The 15,660-nt window shown below is 38.1% G+C and overlaps 1 protein-coding gene across 2 annotated transcripts in view; it reads left to right on the forward strand.

Moving 5' to 3' along the window:
* Positions 1-15,660, forward strand: part of MAP2K5 (mitogen-activated protein kinase kinase 5) — a 264,174-nt gene that overhangs the window by 53,934 nt on the left and 194,580 nt on the right. For both annotated transcript variants that reach the window (XM_025390594.1, XM_025390595.1), the window contains exon 8: positions 2,862-2,926. In XM_025390594.1, coding sequence (XP_025246379.1) covers positions 2,862-2,926 — 65 coding nt within the window. The remainder of the gene's footprint in view (positions 1-2,861; positions 2,927-15,660) is intronic.

Raw genomic sequence — 15,660 nt, forward strand, 5'->3', positions numbered from 1 at the left:
TCAAATAAGCAAAAAGAAAAAGAATCTGGTATTTTTAAATATTAAAAAATGACCAGGCTGGACACAGTTGCTCATGCCTGTGATCCCAGCACTTTTGGGAGGCTGAGGCAGGCTGATCACCTGAGGTCAGGAGTTCGAGACCAGGTTGGACAACATGGTGAAACCACATCTCTACTAAAAATACAAAAATTAGCTGGGCATGGTGGCACTTGCATGTAATCCCAGCTGTTCAGGAGGCTAAGGCAGGAGAATCACTTGAACATGGGATGTAGAGTTTGCAGTGAGCTGAGATCACACCATTATACTCCAGCCTGGGTGACAGAGTGAGACTTCATCTCCAAAAAAAAAAAAAAAAAAAAAAAAAACCCAACTAAAAAACTATCAATCAGTTCACAGGCCAAAGGTTTACATAACTTTAAAACATTGTAGAAACACATTATAGGAACACGTTGCTCACTTTTTATGGATACTAAGTGACATGGTTCTAGAAATTGCTCTTCAAAACCATTTTTATCTTTATGAGACTCTTGCAATCCTCCTGGTTATATGAAGGATTCCGTATTTGTCTTGATTTTTTCCATTCTTGAATTTGCTTAGACAGTGATTAATGCACATGCACATACACTTGCAACAAACATTCTCCCTCTCTCCTTCTCCTCCCTGCACTCCTTCCCCACCTGTGCCCTGACAGTGTTGGATGCTTACCACTCCTTGTTAGGTTGGAGTGCTGGGAATGTGGATTGGGTAGCTTCTTCCCTTCTCTTTTCCCTGTAGTGGATATTAGTGGTAAAAAGACTAAGAAGTCAGAATTACACCGTTTGAACATGCTCAGAGACATGCCATACCTACCCCTTTGCCTATGAAGTGGTGGAGGGTATATGATTGCAGACTGTGGCCCCTCCAGGGCATAGACCCTATCTACTACGTAGCAACTTCCTGCTTACCCTTAAACCTTAGTGCCACAAATTCAGAATTTGTGTACTTGAGTGAGTGAAATGTCTCTTCTAGAAATTTATGTCAAGCCTTGATGAGAGTGTAGCTTATTAGTTAATAGTACAAATCAGGTTGTTACAGACATGTTTAGATTACCTAGAGAAATGTTCTAAGGGGATTAGCCCAGTGGCCTATTTGTGCCCACCAATGGATACTGCTATTTACGTATCCTTCATTTATCAAAGTAAACCAAACAGTAGTTCTGCTAGTTTAGCATCTCGTCACTTTATGTGTTACTTTTCTTCATGCTGCTTTAAAATTTATCATTCCGTCCAGAATAATGAGATTTTATTTTGTTTATGCCACACCTTTTATACAGCTTCAAATGTTTTTTTTCTGTATTAGTAATATAGAGGTAGTGATGAACAGAATTTCCCTCAAATAGGAAAATAGTTGCCAATTGTTCTGGCATGTTTTTCATTACTTCACAGACCCTGAATATAATAATTAGCTGATTGTAAAGGGCATCAATCTGGTTGTACTACAATTAAATTGGGTGCTGAATTGGCCTTTGCACATTAATCTGTCAGTATTCTTTTAGGGATTGGTAAAATGGCTCGGAAAGGAAGCTGTTTCTGTTACCTGCATTGTACTCCTAATTATCACAGCTCTCTGAAGCTTCAACTTCAGAAATGTGTAGAAGAAAAATATTTCCCTTGGTGAATGAACCCTTGCTTTATTCAATTGGTAGAAGTTTAGAGTAGAGCAAAATATTTAAAGCTTTACTATACTGGTCTGAGAGCAAACTGTTTTTTTTCCAAGTGATATTGAATTAAAAACTCCATCCATTTTCTGCCCATGCAAGGCAGTGCAATTCCCTGGAAATTGATTTTTTTTTTTCAGGGCTTACAGTGGCTTTCCCCAAGCTTTAGCTATATGGAAAAGAACACCTTTATTAAATCCACTTAGTGAATAAAGTTGGCAGTTAATTTTTAAGCATCTGGACCAGTGTGTAGAAAATTACTGAATGCATCAAAGTCCGACTAGTCTTAAAGTCACTTGATAAATAATTGTATAGGGAGCTCTCTAAACTCTAAAACATTATTTTGTGGGCACTAACATAATTTACCTATTATTCATGATACAAATGAGAGTAGTTATTTGTGGTATAATAGGTTTTATAGAACCTTGAAAAACATGCAAACTTTTATATATTAAGTTATGAAAATGACTTTAATAAAAATTACATGCCTATGTATTTTTCCTTTATAATATCCGACTATATGTGCATCTTAAGTGCATTGATTTGGTACTTTTCCATCTTCATAATATGATTTCTGCCTAATTATTGCTGTATACTAGTTTGTTACTTGCAAAGAAAAGCGATATGTACTCTAGGAAAATCATAAACATTATTTAGTTTGTTAAATGTTAATTATGGGGGTCATCTGAGGAGTTTTCTAGGGCTGATTTATTTACAGATCATGCGTTAGATTACTGAGAGTGTGTGTGTGTGTGTGTGTGTGTGTGTGTGTGTGTGTGTGTGTGTGTGTTGTCTTCCTAAGTTTGACTTTGGTTATGTGCAGTGCTCTTTGGCATTGGTTATATGCAGTACTGGAGAGTGTTTTCTTATCAGTATCTCTGACCTGACCCTTTTGAGCTATGTTATATCATTCCATTTTGACACCTTTTATCAAACTTTAATGAAATGACCCAGGCAAACAAATTGTCATTAAACTTTCCATCACTTTGTCCCTTGGTATCGTCTTTTATAAATTGGACAGCAAATGTTGTATTGATCTTCTCGTTCTTGCAGCTGAACTTGAAATGACCCAGACTGCTTGTTGTTTATGGCCCAGAGTTGCTTTTCCTTGACATTTCCATCCACAGCATGACACCCTTTTTGTTTTTCTTTCTTTCTTGTGGAGATGAATGAACAAGACATACGGTATCGGGACACTCTTGGTCATGGCAACGGAGGCACAGTCTACAAGTGAGTAGTCAATTTTGTTTAACCTTTCTATCGGCTTTTCCAAATACTGAGTATCCAAGTTCACTGTGGCAAAGATTTTTAAATGACCACTAACACTTAGATTTTATTTCCATATTTGACTCCAAAATTCTGCAAGACATCTATTTTCTCAAGAATTGCCTGGAAAGTGCATTTATATTGCCTTTTTAATATTTCCGAGTCTGCAACTCTCCTGGGTGTGTACTTAATAGTCCACCATTAGTAAGTCTACCTTTAACTGGCCTGAAGTTTAATGCATTTTTTTTCCTTTGCTTTTTAACACTATTATTATTATTTTTTAACTTGCTAGCATCCTACACTAGTCCCCTGCCTGTTTACAGTTATGCCCAGTGGAAGCCAGACCTTATAAATACCATTGCTTTGCCCTGTGTCAACACTATAAGTTATTAAAAAGCCTTCTTCCTGTTGTATTTTCTTCTCTCCTCACCCTATTCCCCTGAGAGAATTTGTACACATTGATGAATATGTTAAGTTATAAAGTTCTCCCAAATTCCAGTTGCAGTGATCTTACCCCAAAGGAATGTTCATTTTCATATTAAAAAATGCTAGCCATAAAAAATAGTTCTCCGACAGGGAAGTCTTCTCATGCAGTAGTACAAAGTTTAAACTACATAATGTAATATCTGGTACTTAATAGTCTGCAATGGTGTATGAAAAATATTCCACTAGGAATTAAAAAATCCATACTCTGTAAGAAGGCCCTGAGGGAATAATAAAACTTTCCTCCAGAGAGCGGTTTTCCATGTATACACTAATCCTACATCACATTATGGTTGTGATATTAGGTCACAACCACAGATACTTTAACATTGGTATTAATATGTATTTCCAGAGTTGTAAAATAATTAACTTATTTTCTAATTGATTACCCATATTCTTAGAATTTTAAGTTCTGACTAACCACATGAATACAGATAAAAATTGCCCTATTCTATGACCATGAAGGTTCACATCCTAAAATTCCAGAACATCCCCTACTCATTGATGCAGCCTTGGTGTGGAATTTGATTTCTCAGGCTTAGAAGCTCTTTTGAAGTCATCTGATTCAGCCACCCATTCAGGGCTTCAGTGCCCTTTGCAGATACAGCCAAGATGTGAGTCCTTTCTCCTGAATATAGTCCTTTAAGAGCTTATGTTCACATGTTTGGATTGTTTTTTCCTACAGATGACTGAGTATTGTGAACAGTTGGTCTGAAAGTGAAGTCCTTCCACTATGATAATTCAGAGAAGTAAATAAGAACATGTTTCTTACATGTTCCTTGGTCCTTGGGCCTGGCCCTTAAAATTGGGGTCCAATGTGTCTAATGATTTTTGCGGCTACTATTCTGCTTCCCTGGATCATACTAGTGTTCTTCCCACGCAACCTCCAGTATAAATGGCATCTTTTCATCTTAGTCTTCTCTTCCTTACTATCTGATTTAGATTTTTACTGTGTTCTGAAGGTTCTTGAGTTCAGGTGCCCATAGAAAGGAAAGAGGAAGAAGGAACATGTACAATCTGATTTGCTTCTATTGAGTTCACTTTTTTTTTTTTTTTTTACTTTATTTATTATTATTATACTTTAAGTTGTAGGGTACATGTGCATAACGTGCAGGTTTGTTACATATGTATACTTGTGCCATGTTGGTGTGCTGCACCCATCAACTCGTCATTTACATCAGGTATAACTCCCAATGCAATCCCTCCCCCCTCCCCGCTCCCCATGATAGGCCCCGGTGTGTGATGTTCCCCTTCCTGAGTCCAAGTGATCTCAATGTTCAGTTCCCACCTATGAGTGAGAACATGCGGTGTTTGGTTTTCAGTTCTTGTGATAGTTTGCTAAGAATGATGGTTTCCAGCTGCATCCATGTAAATGGTGCTGGGAAAATTGGCTAGCCATAAGTAGAAAGCTGAAACTGGATCCTTTCCTTACTCCTTATACGAAAATTAATTCAAGATGGATTAGAGACTTAAATGTTAGACCTAATACCATAAAAATCCTAGAGGAAAACCTAGGTAGTACCATTCAGGACATAGGCATGGGCAAAGACTTCATGTCTAAAACACCAAAAGCAACGGCAGCAAAAGCCAAAATTGACAAATGGGATCTCATTAAACTAAAGAGCTTCTGCACAGCAAAAGAAACTACCATCAGAGTGAACAGGCAACCTACAGAATGGGAGAAAATTTTTGCAATCTACTCATCTGACAAAGGGCTAATATCCAGAACCTACAAAGAACTCAAACAAATTTACAAGAAAAAAACAAACAACCCCATCAAAAAGTGGGCAAAGGATATGAATAGACATTTCTCAAAAGAAGACATTCATACAGGCAACAGACACATGAAAAAATGCTCATCATCACTGGCCATCAGAGAAATGCAAATCAAAACCACAATGAGATACCATCTCACACCAGTTAGAATGGCAATCATTAAAAAGTCAGGAAACAACAGGTGTTGGAGAGGATGTGGAGAAATAGGAACGCTTTTTACACTGTTGGTGGGATTGTAAACTAGTTCAACCATTATGGAAAACAGTATGGCGATTCCTCAAGGATCTAGAACTAGATGTACCATATGACCCAGCCATCCCATTACTGGGTATATACCCAAAGGATTATAAATTATGCAGCTATAAAGACACATGCACACGCATGTTTATTGCAGCACTATTCACAATAGCAAAGACTTGGAATCAACCCAAATGTCCATCAGTGACAGATTGGATTAAGAAAATGTGGCACATATACACCATGGAATACTATGCAGCCATTGAGTTCACTTTTCAAAGCTTGAACCTTTCTTCTTAATGCCTTTAGGCTGATAGCCAAATATAATAAAATAAGAAAGATTCTGGCAACTCTTTGTATTCCTTTTATTGGCTTCAAATTGAATTCAAAAATGTTTCCTTAGACTCCTAACCTACCTATCTGTGTTGTTTCAGCAAACCTTTAGTTTTATATTAATTGAAGGTCTATTGTGAATTTATTGTCCTAGCTTATTTCTAGAAGGGAAGAAGCATAAAACCATGAAACTTCAGCAGAATTTTTACGAGACATAATATTCTAGATGTTGACATTTTAATCCTTTATTTTAAAACATAGGTTTGTTTGTTTGTTTATTTGTTTGTTTGTTTTGAGATGAAGTCTCGCTCTGTTGCCCAGGCTGGAGTGCAGTGGCACGATCTCAGCTCACTGCAACCTCTGCCTCCTGGGATTCTCCTGCCTCAGCCTCCCAAGCAGCTGGGACTACAGGCGCACACCACCACGCCCAGCTAATTTTTGTATTTTTAGTAGAGATGGTGTTTCACCATATTGGCCAGACTGGTCTCGAGCTCTCGACCTCGTGATTCACCCGCCTTGGCCTTCCAAAGTGCTGGGATTACAGGCATGAGCCACCAGACCTGGCCAGGTTTATTTTTTAAAACGGGGAGTGTACAGAGAAGTGGAAAAACCATGCCCATCCACCAAGGGAAAATCACAGCATGAAATTATGTTAATTTTGTTTTTAAAATTGTTATTTTAAATTGTGGTGAAATACACATAACACAAGTTACCATTTTAACCATATTTAAGTGTATAGTTCAGTGGCATTAAGTACATTCACACTGTTGTGTAACTGTCAACACCATTCATCCACAGAACTCTTCATCTTGCATAATTGAAACTCTGCACCCATTAAACAGTAACTCCCCCTTCACTCTGTTAACGTTGTTTTTAGCTAAGAAGCATGGCTGGAACTTCTTTCATTAGGGCTACTATGTCAAAGGGACCATTCTTCTATATGTCCTTGCCACAAGTTTTTTGATTTGCTAAAATGCTGTGTGTGATGTTAGGAACTTATCCTAAGAGCTCATTTAGCTACCATTGCTAATGCTCACTGTAAGTGTTGTAAGATGTAATGTTTTTGACATGATTGCATATGGGTGGTGAATGACAATATCCTGATAATTTTAGTGCGTATATAGTAGATTTATTATAAAAAGAAATTTCATTTACCTTATTGCCTGTGTGATTCTTAAGAGGGGAGGTGAAGGTACCAAATTGCATAACCACTTGTCATTGATCGTTGGGTATCATTTTTGCTCGGGCTTCAGCTTGTATTATTGTTCTTATATCCCTGGCTTTTAGTACAGCACAAAGAAATGATATAATCATTGAAAAATGAGGATCCACTTTACTAAAGTCTCTATAAAACTAAGTGTTTGATGTGTTATGATTGAGTTTCTTCTATACTAAGTTCACCTTAATGGTGTCGGTGATAAAAAAAAATGTGGCTTTTCAAACAGCGTGATTACATTATAGGCTCTGCTACATAAACTAGATGAAGAAAATATTGGAAAATATACTCATTGGTAACAAAACTGCCTAATGGGCTTATTCCATTTTTTTCTTTAAAGTGTAATAAAGCTAATAAGTGCAAAGCAAAAGTTTAATAATGCAGTCTTATTCACTTCACTTGATGGAAGGTTGGGAATTTTAAGGGATATTGTAATCATGTGTAATTACAGTGTATATGATTTAACAGTTGATACATTTTCCTCCTTTAAGTGTAGATGGGCTTCACAGTTGTACAATATGAAATTCTGGCCCCAGACATTTAAACCAAATGGTAATGTGAATTCTGTGTGCTGTCTCCTGATGAGCTGTGCTCTATATTGTGAGAGTGACTTAGGCAGTTAATTTTAAGTTGGTATTTCTTGGATTACTAATTTGGGCTACATGGAACATAAAGGAAATACCTTAAAGTATGGCTCAAGCCTAGGAAGAAGAAAAGTTTAGGAAAAGGTAAGGAATGTATTTTCCTTGTTGCCCCATTTCCTAAAGTGCTACAGGTTGCTCCAAAAAAATAAATTCAGGAAAGACATATGTTCTATTTCCCTCTGAGAGATTCACAATGAATTTCAAAAATGTTGAGAAAGTAGAGAGTGGTATGTGTTGTGATTAAGTGTGAGGGCTTTTAGTCTGAATCCTGCCTCTGTCACTAATTAGCTACGTAACCTTTGGCAAGTTATATAATGTCTTATGCCTCAGTTTTCCCATCTGTAAGATGGGGATAATAATAGTATCTAGGTTGGGCGGGGCACGGTGGCTCACACCTGTAATCCCAGCACTTTGAGAGGCCAAGGTAGGCAGATCACGAGGTCAAGAGATTGAGACCATCCTGGCCAACATAGTGAAACCCCGACTCTACTAAAAATATAAAAATTAGCTGGGCGTGGTGGTAGGTGCCTGTAGTCCCAGCTACTCAGGAGGTTTGGGCAGGAGAATTGCTTGAACCCGGCAGGTGGAGGTTGCAGTGAGCTGAGATTGTGCCACTGCACTCCAGCCTGGCGACAGAGTGAGACTCCGTCTCAAAAAAAAAAAAAAAAAAAGAAAAAGAAAAAAGAAAAAAAAATAATAGTACCTAGGTTGTTGTGAGGTTAAATGAGATGATCCGTAAAAGGCTTAGCACTATGACTGACACTTATTAAGTGTTAACTACTGGTAATGGTAGTGCTAATAATAGAAACATTGTTTACATTCTGTACTTCCTACCCTGACTTGGCCATGGGACTCTTTATTTTTTTTATTTTTATTTATTTATTTTTTGAGACAGAGTCTTGCTCTGTTGCCAGGCTGGAGTGCAGTGGCAACATCTTGGCTCACTGCAACCTCCGCCTCCCGGGTTCAAGTGATTCTCCTGCCTCAGCCTCCTGAGTGGCTGGGACTACAGGCATGTACCGCCATGCCTGGCTAATTTTTTGTATTTTAGTAAGGATGGGGTTTCACCATGTTAGCCAGGATGGTCTTAATTTCTGACATCATGATCCACCTGCCTCGGCCTCCCAAAGTGCTGGAATTATAGGCGTGAATCACCGCCCCCAGCCAGTCATGGGACTCTTTTTGAGGAACATCTATAAACATCTCACAGAATTATAGTTGTGTTGAACTAACTTTGAGAAATTCTGCCTTTACGTTATACACATTATACTTCTGTATTTTCTTCTATTCTGTAGTTGCTTGATGAATAATGATATCTTACATATTATCTTAAATATAATGATTTTTTAAGTTTCAAAGTATTTTTTAATCCTAATTTATTTTCGGATTGCTATAGGACAGCTGGTATAATGTTAAGCCCATGTTACCACTGAAAAAACTAGGGCTTATCATGTGGCCATTCAGCAGCAAAGCCGGATCTCTATACAGCATTTCTTTTCTTTTTGCTTGGTGTTCTTCCCCCAGGCGGTGTTGTCTCAAGGTCAAGCCGAGTCCATTTTGTTTTCTTGTGTTTTCTCATGTACCCAGCACAGTTTTAAGGATAAAATAGATCCTTTGTACGTCTTGGCTGAAATGAGAATGAGGCAAGTGGAGGTTTTAGTGGGGCTCTTTAATTGGATCTTCCTCATATCTAGCTACTTTGAGAGGCTGTACAATTGCCGTAGAACATTCACCTAGAAGAATAAGAATACCCAAACTAAGGAGATTGATATTTGAATGACTAACTGTCTTTAAAATGTTAAAACTTTCAGTGCTTAGTATCTGTTGACTCACTAGTCACTGTCTCTTTTTCTTGGATAATATGTCACATGGAAATGAAAGAAATTAACAGCCATAGTGACTTTGGAAACATTGATTCCAAAGCCAGTCTCTAAGACTCTGCTTCCTTGGTATATCATTTGATGGAGTCACTCAAACTTTGGGTCAGAAATGAAGTAATATTTAACTTTGAGGATTAAATCATGGTAAGTCAGTTAGCCAGCAATCACTGAAGGATTTATTTTATTTTTTCCTTAATGCCAGTTATTCAAGCCAAGACTCATATTTTCAGCTTCGGGGCCAGATAATCTAGTCTCAAGATGTTTGAAAACTGAATTTTCTACCTCCAACTCCTTCCCACAGGATAGAGTAAGAGTCTGATCTGGAATTTTCTCAGTGATACAATGGGTAGTATAGATACTGCCTTCATGGTGTTTTGAAGGTTGAATGTATACCATTACTTAGGAATTAATTTGAACCTATCTAGAGACAGTAAGAGGAGGGAAGGATTTGTAATTCTCAAAGATGTTGGTCTGTCCTCCTTTCTGTTGCCTTATCTAAAGAGAGATATTTGCTGGGCAGTGGGCTGGGGATGGTCCTTGGAGGTGGTAACTGCGATCCTGTGGCCTATTAGGTTGTGTTTTTTGCACTTGTGATTTGACTGTAGAGGCCAACTAAAATGTTAAATTAGTGTTTGGGAGCTTGAATCATATTAACTCATTATAGTAATATGATTTATTTAATGAAAATTAGAAGGACTGATGGTCATTTATATAAAATGAGAAAATACATAATTGTCTAGTTAAATGCTGTTTAGTAAACAGAATATTTCAAAACATGGAATTCCTTACGGGAAACAGAATGAAAAGAGTCCTTGATGGTGAAAATATTGGGAACCACATAGTACCCAGAAAACCTTGACTTTCCTCTTTGACCAGCCAACCTGAAGGTGTGAAACTTAAAGAGGGAGCAAGAGGTCTGGACCCCAGCTTCGCTTGTGGCTGTGCCAGTGGCCCTAGTCTTTTATATATTTTTCCATGATGTGTATCTTGTAAATTAAGAGTAGTTTTTAAAGGGTTTTAAAATTGACCTGAGAGCTAGAATGATGGTTTGATTTATTTGGACTTTAAATTTCTAATCACATAAGGAATCTTCCTTGCAGCCAAGATCATATTTTAAACAAGCAAACAAGACATCATCCTAATGTAAAATTAAATATTTGTATATGGCTGGATTGCATTATAGTATCATGTGACAAGCAAGGATATTAATGTTTTCAGAAAATCAATGAATATTTGTCAAATAAAATTAATTATGTATGTTTCCTTCTCTCCTTCTCTCAGCATTCACTGTTATAGGTTTGTTTCATACAATAATGTGTATTGTATCGATTGGAATCTAAGGAATGAACCTGAGCTCATGGTTCTCTGTACCTTTCCCACCTTTGCTTTTCCCCACCTCTCCATGTTCCTATAACTTCATACATGCTCATATCCATTATGGCAGTGATGTATTATTGGCATCCAACCAACATGACAGGATGTCACAGGTCGCTGAGAAGAGATTTTCAGACTCTGTTTCCACCCGAATTAACTATTATTGAAATAGTTTATTGAGATTGAAGTATTGATCATTTTCTGCTAACCTTGGCTTAAGGGAAGGAAGAAGAGGCAGTAGTGTTTTTGAAAGACACTAAATTTCATTTTTAAAAATCTCATTTATTTAGCCTTTTTTTCTTTCTGTTTTATAGCCTTTATTGTTTTATTGCTTGGAAAAGGGTATCTTGGTTTTATTTTTTATGACAGTATAATTATACTTCAGAAATGCACTTGATTACTATGGGTAACAAAATTGTTCTAGTATATTGGTTTGGCCAATATTGCTATACAAACAACTTTTCAGTCAATTGAGTCTGGTAAAAATCAATACATTATGGTAATATTTCAAGTAAGAATTTGCTGAATCTAAGTGTTTCAACTTCATCTCCTTTCAGGGAAAAAAATAGTTTTGAAGTGGCAAGACTTCTTTCTAATATTTTAATAACAAATTTTTATTTATAAAGACATTTAAAGTCCCCAGTAAAAGTGGTTGTGATTGGGTAAACATTACATTAGCACACTTCTGTATTATAGGGTGCAAGATATCTAGTTTCCATTTGAAATCTATTCCCTGCCACACCAAGAAGGCATAACATCAGGGACTGACATAGTGTCTGTCACTTTTGGATTCTGGATTCCTGTATGTAGTTCTGGGTGCTGAGTTTACAGACATGTGGACAGTTCAGAGAGCACCCAGAGGAGCAATGGAGAGAATAATGAGGGATTGGGGAATTGTGCCTGTTCAGTCCTCCTTCATTCATCTGTCAGGCAGCCAAGTTCTGAGCATGTGCTATGTGGAGGGCTCTGTGTCAGATGTTGGGGACAGCCTAGCCTCAAAACTTGTGTCTGGATAGATGCATAAGTTCTGTCCTCAGGTACGCATGGGACCTCACAGTCTGGGCCACCTGTCTGTGTGTATGGTGCACAAATCTGGGGGCTGAAGAAGGAGTGATGGCTTTTGGCTCTTTCCTCAGGAAGGATCAGGAAAGGCCTCATGGAGGAACTGGCATTTGAGAAGTGTTTGAAAGGAATTGGCTAACTTTTCTCTGAGGAAGAGAAGATTAAAGGGCTCCGTGACAGCTGACTTAAAGTCTGAAGGGCACTTCTGTAGATGAGGAGCAGGTTTGCTTTGTGTTCTTCTGAAGACTAGACACAAATGGCCTGTCTTGAATGTCTCTGTGACAGTCGGCCTTTGGTTAGAGTGATTAATGTACTCTTTCTACTCTTCTTCCCACTGGGTTGTGTTCCCTGGAGGAGAGTCATGTCTAGGTTATCTTGGTGGGAGTCCTTACAGCGCCCAGCACAGTGCCTTACCTACTGTAGGCACTTAGTGAGTGTTTGAGGAATTTACCTGCAGAGGCAAATTCTTCACAGCCTAAGGATGGACACAATGTGTTGTTCATTGCTGGGTGACTCTGGGAAGTGGTGAACTCCTCTACCTTAAGCAGAATGATGTGGCTGTTGTTCAGAATGGCTGAGAAAAGAATTCCCACTTTGACCTGGACATGAGATGACTGCACAGATTTCTCCCAAGCCTAAAGTCCCAGAACTAAATTCAGCATTCAGTTACCATAAAAATCTTATGTCAGGTGTTGCTTGGTTTTGTTTAGTCTATATTCATTTTTTGCTGAACATCCTGTCACTGTGCCAAGGACTATTCCAAGCATGTGCAGTCCAGTTGTGAACAAGATAGGCAAGGTCAGATAGGCAACGTCCAGAGCTCACACTAGTGGGGCAAACAATAATCAAGACAATAAACACTGAAGTAAGATTATATAGACCTTGCATGTTCTATTAAAAAATGTAGAAGAGGTGCTCAGGAAGACCTGTCTGAGGTGGTGCTGTTTGAGCTGAGACTTAAAGACAGGATGGAATCAGTTTGGGAAAATCTGGGAGAAGAACCTTATAGGCAGAAGTAACCACTCAGGCAGAAACCCTAAGATTAAGATAGGCATGAACTTGTGTAGTTGGAGTAGAATAAGCTCTGGGGAAGGTGGAGAGATGGACAGGGCTTGATCACCCTGGGTCTTTTTTTTTTTTTTTTGAGACGGAGTCTCGCTCTGCCGCCCAGGCTGGAGTGCAGTGGCCGGATCTCAGCTCACTGCAGGCTCCGCCTCCCGGGTTCACGCCATTCTCCTGCCTCAGTCTCCCGAGTAGCTGGGACTACAGGCGCCCGCCACCTCGCCCGGCTAGTTTTCTGTATTTTTTAGTAGAGACGGGGTTTCACCGTGTCGGCCAGGATGGTCTCGATCTCCTGACCTCGTGATCCGCCCGTCTCGGCCTCCCAAAGTGCTGGGATTACAGGCTTGAGCCACCGCGCCCGGCCCACCCTGGGTCTTTTAGTCCTTGCTAAATCCTTGCTAAGAAGGTATGTTACCCTCTTTTTACTTGTGAGAAAGATAAAGCTTGGAAGGGCTAAGTGGCATGCCCAAGATCAAGTCAAGAATAAAACTTAGGTCTTCTGACACCTGCTTCCCAAGCCAAGGTTTTTCTGTTTGCCATTCACTCTCTGAGTTTCCTAACTTTTAACCCAGATTATTTTTGGATGTAAGATATAAAATCAGTGTATAGATTTAAAAATCAATGATGTGTCATCTCTAGGTGTTAATTTTAGAGGCTTTTTAGTAGATGTTAAAACATCCATTTCTTGGCTGACAGTTATGACAATGTAACTTGTTATTTCGTCTACCCTTTGGGTCTCCTTATTTACCAAAAACTTATAATTTAATAATTGAATCCCTGGATTAATTATATGGTTGTGCTAGCAGAGTCTTGATTTATAAGACACGTTACGTTTTTTATAGCTATTTTATAGTATTTGATGTGTTAGAAAATCGTAGTCTCTCGGTTGGCATATTGCACAAGCAAATATTTGTGTACCACAGCATCTAGGGCATTTACTTAAATTGCTTTTTTGGAAAATAATTCACTGGAAAGTCCAAAAGGCATTTACTGTGTATAACTTTCTGCCACAGTTTTTTTTTTCTTTGCTCTGTCATTGGTTACTTTGATGTAGGAGACCATGTTTCTGTTAAATTGCTGCCTTACTAGAGCGAAATAAGTTTAGGTTCTGATTTGTACACTAACGTTGAATTGGAGGAGCAGTTTGTAAAATTTGAGAAGGAAATAGCAATAGAAATTTAGGTTGTGGGTATTAAACATTAAAAAAAAAAACCATTAATTTGCTTTCTAATGTGACTTTATATCATGTTGTCTTCTTGACCCTAAAATTTCCTTACTTTTCCTTGTCAGTATGGCAAAAAGAAAGAAAAAGAGAGTACAGTGCTATTGCTGAAAGCAGTTAATGGTTTTTGTCTCGTGAATTTAAATAATAAAATGAAAAATGTTCACGCAAAATTAGAACTTGCTTTAGGACACAATCAATATAGCATTTTAACAAGCTTAATGTATTTGGAAGATATGCATTGTGTGAGGTTCTCAAACATACTGATTCTATTACGACAGTTAACTGTAGCAGCAAAATGTAACAATATACTTAGCCAATAAACATAAAACTTATTAAATCATAATTAAATTTTCAGAAAAGTTATCTAAATATTATGAATAAAATATATTTTACATGGCCTCAGCAACAAAATGTATAGCCAATGAAACTTTATAAGTGGTGAAGAAAACCATATATGGGATAAAGTTATAGAATGAATTTTTACCGCAGACACATGTACCGAGTTAAGTTTGTGTACATCATTTATTTCTTCTCTCTTTTAACTTCTTTTGGAGGTAATTCTTAGTGAGTATTTGCAGAGCCCAACAGCTGGGGTAACTGACTGAAGGGGCAAATGAGAAGTTTCCCTGCTCCTTTGGAGTCTGGTGAAATGTTTCAAGGCCCTACCTGCCCCCATACATGGAAGATGCAAGAGGTACTCAGATTCACTGTGGTTGTGTTTACATTTCCACAGTGGGCCCCAATCACAAGCTTCATATTATGGTCCCAGCTGTGTGGGAATGTAGCTGAGTACAGTAGGTATCGTCATCCTCATTTGATTTATGAAGAAACGGAAACACAGATAAATGAATGGATTTCCCTGAGGATTCAGACCAAGTCAAGGATAGGACCACCACTGAAACCCAGGCTTTCTTAATTCTTAGTCCTTTCCCAATGCCATTCCTGGTAAATAATCACATTTTGACTCCATGAGGAGCTAGAATAAACAGAATATATGCAAACCTAAGAATTTCTGCCAGCAATCTCTAGCAGATATACTTCAGCTGTACTTTGAATTTTTATTTTGTACACCAGGCACAGGCACATGTATGTTATAGATGACCAATATGAACAAACAGCTGTCTCCCTTCCTGCTTCCTTCCTTGGAACTTGTAATCTTTGAATAACTGATTAGGCCAGTGTCAGAAATGTTTATGCTGATCTCTGAACCTCAGTCCGTTCAACAGATGACTCCCTGGAAATTTTATCTTTGGTTTTCTTTTTTTTTCATTGCCATGATTTTGTGAGTTAGTTTATGAGTGTATTTAAATCATTTCTGGAATCTAAATATTTTGGGCTTGCTGATCTTTATAAGGAAGTTAGTTTCCCTTCTCTCATATAGACCTCTTTCTGCTTTCTCCTCCCGT

This window comes from Theropithecus gelada, chromosome 7a (genome assembly GCF_003255815.1).
Source record: "Theropithecus gelada isolate Dixy chromosome 7a, Tgel_1.0, whole genome shotgun sequence".
Lineage (NCBI taxonomy): Eukaryota > Metazoa > Chordata > Mammalia > Primates > Cercopithecidae > Theropithecus > Theropithecus gelada.